Here is a 10237-nt window from a genome sequence, read left to right as displayed (position 1 = left end):
CCATTGCCCCAAGTATTTTATTTCCTTGTAAAAAGAAAAAAAAAAACTTCTTTCCTAATAACCTTCATTTTGGTGGAAGCCTGCATAGCAAACTTGTCTCTCTGCTGTGCCTATGCACCCTCTGTTATGAGAGGGCTGATTGCTTTCTTCAAAGTAAAAACAGAAAAGGGAAAAAAAAATGTAGATATGCCACAGCAATCAAAGGCTGGCACCTCCCCCCCATGAAGTGAAGCTAAATGAAGAGGCTTCATTCAGAAATTCAGGGACCTGCTGCTCAGAAGCCTTTAGGGAGAACCTGAAAAGCAATTGATGGAGTGGAACAGCTCAAATATCTCGCCCCATATTGGACACATGTAGTTAAAACTGTAAAATCTTGCTTGACTGTTTTTAACTCATTGTGTGTATTACCTGTTTTTTAACTTTTTTTTTTTTTTTTTGCACCATAAAGGTAAGGAAGAACTCTTTTGTTGAAACATGTCAGCACCCACCTCTGTCTTGTTTCTACTGAGAGAAGTATCAGAAACTGTCAGTTTTTTGTGACATTGTGATGTTTTCTTTATCAGCTGTGCATTTACTTTCTGCTTGCTCTAGTAAATGTTTTATTACTGGGACAAAATACCTAGCATGTGCTTTTTGTTCTCTACTTCTTCCTTTGGCTGGTCTGGCATTTGGATAGCGATTTGTCTGGCCGGAGATCTGACTGCCTCCCTTTCTTTGAACAGAAGTTTTGGACTGTAGTTTAGAAAATAATTCCTGTGGTTTTTCTCAGCGTCGTTCACTCCATAGTTTTGAAAACCGTATTTTAGCTTCAAAGCCTGCTGGGGAATAGATTTTTCTCCATTTTACCAGCGTGGAGGTGTGCAGTCCAGGACACGTTGCTTCTCCCAGCCTTTCCTGGAGTCACTGTAGAGCTGGAAAGAGGGCTCAGCCCCAGTCCTGTCAGCTGACTTGCATGTGTCCTGGTTTCAGTTAAGACATAAACTTTTTTAAAAAATAATAATTTGATAATTGAATAAATTGATAATTTAATAAATAATAATTTGATTATTTGGGCCCCCTCACTGTCTAATTGTAACACAGGTTTTAGAATGGCTTCCACTTGAATTATCTAATCACAGTCTAGGCAGAAACCTCTTTGCACTGATTTGAGCTCTGTAAAACTGGAGACTTCAGCATATTTAGTGTTAAGATGAGGATGATGTCTTGTTCCAGGGCAGATGCGGCAGGGGGTTAGGAGCCACTGCTGGGTTCCTTTTTCCTTATCACACATAGTGTCTACCACTCAGCACAATTAAAGATTTGAGTTTTAAAACCAAAAAATAGCTTGGTGGTCTAAAGCTGCCCTCTGCTCCCTCCCTTTCTTGGTCTCAGGTCGCTGCCACCAGGAACTGTCCTGTACGTGGGTTTCTCCCCTTCTTTTTAATGCATCCCTCTGCTGCTCTGATAGGATGATTGAAATTCCTCACCCCTCTCTCAGCTACCAGGAGCCCCCGGAGAATGGAGTGAGTAAATATTGATCGGTGACAGAGAGCCATAAATGTCAGTTCACAGGTCCCCGTTAGATACAGGAGGGGGTTGGTTCCTTTTCCGCAGAACAAGGTAGCAGTGTGAGCTGCATGCCAACTACCCTGACTGGGAACCTCTCCTTGCAGGGGCTGGCTGTGCTTTCTTCTGAACAGGCAGGAGCACAACCCCGCTGAGCAAATCAGTTACAGGAAGCTCAGGTTTGGGAAGTACAACCCTGCTCCTTCCTCTGCTCGAGCATCGCTCGCCCCCTCTGCCTCCTGTCCCCCAGAGTGGGGCACTTGCTGCCTTGTCTGGGGGTGATCAGATGTGCCATCTTCCAGAGCAGGAAACCTTGTCCCTGCCCTGATGTCTCCTGGCCCTCTGGCTGCAGGTTCCTGTAGTGATTTCTAATCCTTGTGGCTCAGTTTGCACCTGAGACTTTCACCAGAAAGCCCTGCACATGCACAGGATTAGTTACAAGTTCTCTGTCACTAGCTTTATTATAAAATTGTTGCCTTGGAAGGTGTCTCAAGCAGGAAAAAAACACCGACGTGCCCTGTAACTTCACCTGGTGTATGTACCCCCTCTCCCAACAACACTGTAATCGCCACCCCCACCCCACTCCCTCACCACCTGAGTGAATTATCTGCGCAGGGCATTGCAATATCCCTGGGAATGCCTTTTCCCAGCTGGGTGCTGAGGTTTTCCAGGCACTGTGTGTGCCACAGAAGGGGCAGGAGGGAGCTGGGAGGGATGAGCAGTGAGGGTAGAGCTGGCTGGCCGTGAACCTGGCTGGGTTTCCAGCCCTTCACCCCCTCTGCTTCCTGCCATAACCATTTGAGACCGTAAAGAAGTTTGAGGATGGAAGCAAGCCTTGCAGAATGTCTCTTTATTAACTAGCTTGCAAAAAGACCCCAGGGCCAAGGCTCGGGCGTGCTGTGGTCTCTGCATTTCCACACGATCACAGGGGACCGAGGCATTTTGCTGCGCCCTCCCCAGGCTGTAACATGCGGTCTGCCTCCTTCAGCCCCAGGTCCCGGTGCCTCCATGCCCCCTTTTTGTGTCTGAGCAGCGCCTGGCAGCAGTCACAGCACCGCTGAGCTACGCAGGGGTGCAGGTGAGGGCAGGGTGAGCAGCCAGCCCCGGGCTGCGCAATGCAGGAATTAATGCCAAGGAGGGGAGGCAGACTTCAGGGCTGCACTGTCCTTGGCTCAGCTTTGTACACGCTGGAGCTGAAGTAATCTTCCAGGCTGTCAGATGGGGCCTGGAGGGCTGTGTCCTGGTGGTGATTCAAGGCTGCACATGCACAGGCATCGCTTACACCACTCATCTGCGCGTGGAAGGAGAGGAGGTTTCGAACCAGCTCGTTTTTAGGCCAGGTAGGTACAAGAAGGAACAGGAGCCTGCGGGCCCTTTGCGTGCTGGCTGTGAGGCAGAGGGAGTCGTGTTGATTCAGCTGCTGACCCCTGCCCCAGCTCCACACACGAGCACAAAGGGAGCCCAGAGCACAAGGACCAGTCCAGCTGGGAGACGCGCCGCTAACTTCACAGCATCGTCTCCAGCTCTTTGTTCAGGCTGGGGTGACTCCGATCCACGTCTAAGTCCCCGGTGGTTTCCCCGCAGGCTTTCTGGCTCATCTCCTGGGTCGGACAGGGCAAAAAGTCCGAGGGAAAGGAGCCGGGGATGGAGCCTGGCAGGCTGGTACGGGCTGGGAGCAGCAGCCCGCGCTGCTGTGTGCTCCCCACCGCTCGCCCCGCGAGGCTCATGCTGAAGCTGGTGGTGGCGTGGGAGGCCAGCCCGCCGTAGTAGCAGCTCCCCCCGGCGCTGGTGGCACGTGCCTTCTGCTTGAAGTCCAGCGCCAGGCTTCTCCGAAAATGGGCTTTCTTAATCTCTGCCTGCACCTAAGGGAGGGATCAGAGACAGCTGCTGGTGCTCAGAGCCAGCAAAACTCCCTTCCCTTCTCCTTCCCTTCTCCTTCCCTTCCCACAGTGATGAATCAGTTTCCCTCCAGTTATCCCAAGCTGGGGGCTGTGGCTTAAAGTCACTGACCCTAAAGGGGCTTGACCCAGAGCTCAGCTGCTCCCATTTCTCACTTACCTCCCCATTGCAAAAGCAGTAGATGAAAGCCACAAAGAAACCCTGCCAAAAGAGATGGAGGTGGGCTTTGAGTCCTGAGCCGGGATGGGCATCGCTCGGAGCAGGGCAGGCAGCCCCAGGGCAACGCACCTGAGAGGAGTTGAAGAGCATCTCGTAATGCATCTGGATCTGCCACAGCACCCCGGAGACGTCGGTGTAGGGCATGGCCATGAACACCACGTAGTGGACTCCGAAAAGCGGCATCAGCACAAGCGTGGACTTGAGCAGCTTCCTGAGAGGAGAAACACGGGGCGGGGAGCTGGGACCTGCCAGCCAGCCCCAAGTGCCCCAGCGAAGGGCAGGTGCTGGAGCTGCTGCTGCAGAAGCTCCAGCTTCAGCCCCCGGGGCTGGGGCATGGTCTTGCTGCTGCCAGCACTCACCTGTACTGCTGCCGGGGGTCCAGCTTCCCTGTGTTGGTCTCCCAGAGCTTGGAGGCCAGCACGCGGACGATGTTGAGGAAGAGGAAGAAGTTCACCTGCCAACAGATGCCCACCGTGGGTTTGTCGCCTGCAAGAACCCGACCCAGCAACCGCAAGCAAGCAGCCCTGGGTGGCTCCCAGTCCCTTTTCCCTGGAAAGGGTGGGGAAGTGGAGCCGTGGGGTTCTCACCACGACAGCAGCCAAGATGGGGACCTGATAAATCCACTTCATGTTCCCCGCGCTGAGGTCCCAGCACCTGAAGAGAGCGGTGAAGAACCTTTGGAGATGCCTGCAGTCACTGGTGAGAACTGCTGGCTGATGGTCCCTGTCCCCCCCAGCCACTGTCCCCATCTCCTGTCCTCCCACCCTTCACCTCTTTGCCACTTCCGAGTGAGCCTGGCTGGGAGAAATCCGAAGTTTGGGTAAATCCTGACCCAGCAACAGCCCTGTTACAACCACCTCCAGACATCTTTCTGTGGCAAATCAGTTTTAAATTAACTTGAACCCTCCTGAGAGCTCCTTGTCTAAACCTCCTGCTCTAAGTCCTGTGGTCTTTCTTTTTTTAAAATCTTAACTTTAGGACATACCCTTTAGTATTCATCTTGGCACCATTTATTGATCAATTTTTGATGTAAAGCTGCATCCAGCTTCCCTCCACGTGCAGAACAAAGATATTACTGGTCTAGATGACCAACAATTTTATGAACAAGCCTTGTATGCGTGTTGACTCCTCTTGTTCTTTTCAGAATTTTTGCATTTCCAGAAGCTCAGGTGCCCACAGATTTCTTGCTAGCATTTGCAACCAACCTTTCCCTCCCCAGAGGACTGCTGGTGCAGGAGGAACTACGTACTGCGTATCCGCCAGGGAGGCCCTGACGCTGGCCCAGACAGACACAAAGACAGCAGGGAGACCTGGAGGGACAGGAACCGGGGTGAGGAGCAGAGCTGAGACACCAGGTTTGCAGCCAGAATCGGTTCCTAGCTATGTCCCATTGCCCTCATCTTGGCACTCGGTGCTGCTCAGCGCCCCAGCTCCCCGCGGGGTTGGGTTGGGGTCCAAGCTTACCCCAGCCGATGATGATGAGGACCCACAGGTAGCTCTTGTTGGAGAGGAAGGCCATGAAGATCAGGCTGTGCAGGTAGAGACCTTCCACCAAGATCCAGTAGTGGTTGGTGGCCAGAAAATAGAGGAAGAGCGTCACCACCACCTTGCAGCCGACCTGCGGGCAGAGAGGTGCCCACATCAGACCCTCCCCTGAAAGCTGCGGGCCACCAGAGCTGCATCTCCTTGAGGTTTTTCCTTCCCCAACCCGGTGGCATCACCCCAAGTGTCTCAGCCCTACATCTCCTTGCACCAGGGCTCCTAAATCCCCCTTCCCTCTGCTCCTGCCCCCGGTCTCCGTGCAGCACTTGCCAGGTGGCTCCGCTGGCCCGGCGAGGAGCCCATTTCTGCCTTGAAGTCGTCCTCCCGCAGCTTCTCCGTCTCGCTGGCTGAGTAGAGCACCATGTCCTTCACGAAGATGCTCACCGCCCGGCAGATGAAGGAGGTGAAGAGGTGCACATGGATGTAGTTGCGGGTGCAGTGCAGGCGCCTACGGAGAGGGGTGCGACACCAGCCCGGCCCTGGCTGCCCAAAAAGCTCAGCGCGTGGGGGCTACCAGGCAAGGGAGGACCTGGAGAATGTCAGCCCCAAGGTGTCAGCCCCCCGTGGGCACATAGGGCAGCTCTGGGGGCGAGTGGGGTTTCACCCCCTTCCAGGAGTGAGGAGCTGGTTGTACTGGTCACCAGTATGTGTTGGGAGGCTCTGGGAAATGCCCTGAAGTTTGTGCTGGGGTTGGGGTGGTGCCGGTGCCCCATGGGGCTGCGTGCAGGAGATGGGGACATGGTTGTCCCCCCCGCGGGGATGGGGTTCAGCTCCTCCTTACTTGAAGTAGGAGAGGATGCAGACAGCCACGATGAGGGAGGCCAGGGAGATGGAGTAGCCGATGGTGTACATCAGGTGCAGGCGGTCAAACACCTCCTGGAAGAGAAGGGCTCTGCTCCATGCCTACCCCACGGCCCAGGACCCTTTCAGCCTCCAGGCTGAGAGCACAGGAGGAACAGAACTTGTTCTGGGGAGCCCCCAGCCCCGGCCATTCCCCTGTTCCCCAGCCCACCCCCAGCAAGGTCACCTTCTCGCGGCTCCGGCTCTCGGAGGAGAAGAGCACAGCGCATTCGGTGTAATTGGCCCAGGTCTTGTTGAGGCTGAGAGCCATCTCCCACGTCCCGTAGGCGCTGCAGTACCTGTAGGCATGACCTGGGAACGCGGTGGGTGCTGTGACAGCAGCAGAACCCAGGGGAGCCCCATCTGCACCCCCGCTGGGTGCAGGCGGCTCCCCGCGGTGCAGCTGCGAGCGCTCACCTTTGTGGTTGAAGTCGTAGATGTAGTCGGGGCAGGGCACGGCCACCTCCTGGCTGGGGGAGCCCTCTGGCCAGCAGATAATCCCGTCCCACTCTGGAAGGCAGCTGGTGTCTGGCCAGGGAGCAAAGGCACATCACACCGTGTCCAAGCAGCGCCTCGTCCTGCCTCTGGCCTCCCTGGGCCCCCGACCAAGGCGAGGAATTGCACAACCATGCCATCACCCTGCAGAGCAGGGGGATCAATCCCATCCCCATCCCATCCCATTCCATCCCATCCCATCCCATCCCATCCCAGAGCTCGTTTGTGCTGCAAATGGGGCTGCCCAGTGCAGCCAGCGCTGGCTCATCAGTGCAAGGATTTGATTAGCCCCTAATTACACCCAGGAGCTGCAGAAACCCATTCCAGGACCCTGTGGTCCCCAGGAGCTTTGTGTACCCCTGGCCCCGTCCTGCTGCCATCAGAGGGGACAGCTTTCTCCATGACGTAGACCCGGCATTGCCCCCCGATGCACAGGGTCAGGACGCTACCTTTGATCTTCTCCAGCTGGGCTTTTATGTCCCTCTGGCATTTCTCCTTGGCTTCCACCAGGAGGTAAATCTGCTCTTCTTTCGTGAGCACGTCATCGGGGTCCACCTGCCCAGACAAAAGTGGGGTGAGGACCCCCCCCCATCACAGGGGGGCTTTGGCCAGTGGTGCCTAACAGCAACTTGGCTCAGGTTTGCTCCATGCGCTCTTTGTACCCTCCTGCAAGGAGCAGGAGCATCCTCGGGTAAGAAATGAGCCAAAGTTGGAGCAAGAAACAAGCAGAGAGGCCCGGAGTGCGTCTGGAGGAGGTGGGCAGAGACAACAGGGCAGCCAGGCTCGAAAAGAAGGCGCCGCAGGCTCGCAGCACCATGCTGTCCCCGGTGAGCCAGGTGTGGGCAGCTGGGGGTAGAGTTAAGTGATATTGGAAGAGAGAGAGATAAGGGAAGCGATTCAGAGCCGGGATGGCCAAACCAGCAGCTGTGGAAAGGAAAAGGAGCTGGGATGCTGGGTGCTCACACAGTGGGGCTGGGGAGGCATGGATCAGCAAGGGGGGGTGCTTTGGGAGAGGTGCTGCCGTGGGTGCCCCCAGCTCTGTCCTTACTGCCAGCCCCACAGCCAGAACTCACCTGGGTCCCTCCAGCCCCTTGCAAGCCCTGCCCGGGGCACATGCAAGAAATGGAAAAAATCAAATCAAATCAAATCCCATCACGGTGTCCTTCTGCTGAGAAGCTTTTAGGGGAATGCAGAGGCAGGAGGTGTGGGCTGCCCAGAGGCGATCAGCGATACCTGAAGGCAGCAGAGCGGAGGGCCCAGAGGAGCCCGGGGCCACGCAGACTTACCAGAGCCCAGGCAGAGCTCAGGAGGCAGCAGCAGAGCAGGGCCACCACAACGCCTCCCCCGGAGCCCAATGCCACCATGGTCCCGCCGGGATCCTCAGGGACGGAGGGATGCAGAGAGCAAAGACTTCTCCTGGGCGCAGCCGACCAGGCACCGGGAATCTCCTCCAGCCCACGGGCTACAAAGCGAGCTGGCACGTTCGGCGAGGCCGAGCATCTTCTACGAGCGCCTTCCTGGTCACAGTCCCCATCAAGGTGAGGTGGTAGCAGGGGCACAGCGTGTCCCTGGGGGCTCGGGGTGAGCCCCGGTCCTGGCAGGGCTATGGGATGCTCGCGGGCTTGCCACACGTGAGGGTCTCCCCCCGCCTCGCGTGCTCCTCTTCGCTCCCCGCGTCTGCTTTAAGCAGCTCCCGGAGCGAGAGCAAACAATTCCCGTGGGGATGGGGACGGCAGAGCTTTATTGGCTTAGCCCTAGGTGCTAAAATCCTCCTCAGTCAAGGCAGATTCCTCCTCTCAGAACTCCTCTCGCTGCCCGGTGGCTTCATTTGTCAGCTGTCACGGCATCCCCCTGCCGCCCCCAGCTGCAGACTGGTCCCGAGGAGTCGGCAGACTGGGAGAAATCCCAGTAAGAGTGGCTGGAGGTGGGCAGGCAGAGGGTGCCACACGTGAGCATCCTCACTGCTTCACTGCTGGAGCTGGGATGTCTTTGAGGAAGACGCCGTTTTAACCCTTTTCCTTCTCCTGGTGCTGGGGCGTACGCTGGGGAGGTGCAGTGGGGTCGGCCCCGCGCCCCAAAGGACACGCACCCACGGTGCTTGTGCAGGACCTCGCTGTGGGGCCATGCCCAGAGGGGATGTGGGGTGGAGGAGCTGCAGCTCCCTCATCACCTGCACCCCCCAGGGTGGCCCCTGCGTTTTGGGATCGTGCATACACCCGGCTTGTTCCCACCACCCCACTGGTTTGGGCACCTCGTGTCCCCCCAGCATCCCGAGCATCCCCCTGGGGAAATGGGGGCACAAAGCAGGGCGTCCTCCCTCCCTGAGCAGGTTGCCTGCAGTGGGATGAGGCTGAAATTCAAAACCCCCACTGCAAAACCCTGGGAATTTCAAGATCCCAGCCGGGTGCTGCACCCATGCAATCCGTGGCTGGGTGCAGCTTTCGCTGCCTCCGTAAATGGCAAAATCCCGCACGGGGCAGAGCCCCCTGGGGCCTCCCTTTGGGTTTTCCAGGCAGGGGGGGCTCGCTCTGGTCCTAACCGGGAGCCTCCCCGCTGCAGGGAGGAGGTCAGGCCTCGCCAGCTCCTGCAGCGAGCAGAAACAGAGCAGAGAGTTGTGAGAGCAAAGCAAATCCTGGAGAGAGTGCCCAGGAGGTGCTGCTGGCTCGGATTAAATCGGAGAGGAAAGCGAGCCTCTGGGTCACTTCCCCTGCCTCGTCAAGCTGTAAATGAGGGATTGGGGCAGGTTTGGCAGCTGCCCATCACCCCAGCCCTATTTAGCCCCCAGCCCAAGCGTTGCGTGGGTGCTGACCCCAGCTTGGGCTCAATCAGGACGTTGCCTGGACTTTTAGGGCAAGAAAAGGGCTAAGTAGTTAAATTGCAGGATCGATATTTTCTGGAGGCTCTTCTGGGTGCCGATTTCTGGATGAGGAGCTCCCAAGGGGTGCAGATGGGGTTCGGGTGGGGTTATTTGGGAATGGGTGCTGCTTGAAGGGGAGGCAGCAAAGCTCCGGGGCGATTTGATTACCCCCCTCCAGTCGAAACCTGACCCAGACTCCGAGTTTGCAGCGAGCAAAACATGTTGTTTTCTGCTAAATTGCCTGCTCTATTATGCAGAGATGGGGAAAGCAATCATGGCAAATGACACCCACCCAGCCCCAGCACGCAGCCCCGCCAGACCCCAGCTCCGTTCCAGCAGCCGTGAGACGAGGGCAGACAGCAAATTGCCCAGCAGTTTTCAGCTGCTCCCTCCTGCCAAAAGACCCCCGTGACCCGGCTGGCAGCAGCTCAGCATTGAGCAGCATTTTGGCAAAAAAGAGGCCAAAGTGAGGGCTCTGGGTGCAGGGGGAGGACACCCTCCCCTCCTCTTTTCAGAAGATGGAAAATTACCCTAGGAATTAAAGCGGCTTGGAAAGCTGCCATGCTCAAAATTTAATTTCTAGGGTAATTTTCTGCCTTATGGGACAAAGGGGTTCAGTATTTACAGCCGGAGACCTCCCTGCTCATGTGTGCATCTTCCCTGAGCCCTTCAGTTTCCGCAGGGAGCAGGGGGATGGCACAAAGCGGAGGAGCTGCCCGGCTCCGGCACAGCCTGGCAGTGAGACAGATCCTCGATCCTGGAAAATACCAAGGAGAACCTACACAAATCTGCCTTCTGCATACCCACGTACACGCACAACTCGGGGGTTTGTGTGTCAGT

General features: G+C 56.5%; 1 protein-coding gene across 1 annotated transcript; it reads right to left on the bottom strand.

Annotated features, from left to right (window-relative positions):
- Nucleotides 1-3050: 3050 nt before the first annotated feature.
- LOC116498287 (parathyroid hormone/parathyroid hormone-related peptide receptor-like) lies at nucleotides 3051-7904 on the bottom strand. The gene is made up of 13 exons (XM_032202533.1): nucleotides 7827-7904; nucleotides 6990-7095; nucleotides 6463-6573; nucleotides 6233-6357; nucleotides 5987-6081; nucleotides 5476-5653; nucleotides 5128-5281; nucleotides 4913-4973; nucleotides 4251-4317; nucleotides 4023-4117; nucleotides 3733-3874; nucleotides 3604-3645; nucleotides 3051-3407 (listed from the first exon to the last, which is right to left on the bottom strand). The coding sequence occupies exons 1-13, from the start codon at nucleotides 7902-7904 to the stop codon at nucleotides 3051-3053; spliced, it is 1611 nt and encodes a 536-aa protein (XP_032058424.1).
- Between the last annotated feature and the right edge of the window lie 2333 nt (nucleotides 7905-10237).

This window comes from Aythya fuligula, chromosome 24 (genome assembly GCF_009819795.1).
Source record: "Aythya fuligula isolate bAytFul2 chromosome 24, bAytFul2.pri, whole genome shotgun sequence".
NCBI lineage: Eukaryota > Metazoa > Chordata > Aves > Anseriformes > Anatidae > Aythya > Aythya fuligula.
Note: the sequence above shows the minus strand (reverse complement) of the source record. Positions and strands in the feature narration are given on the sequence as shown.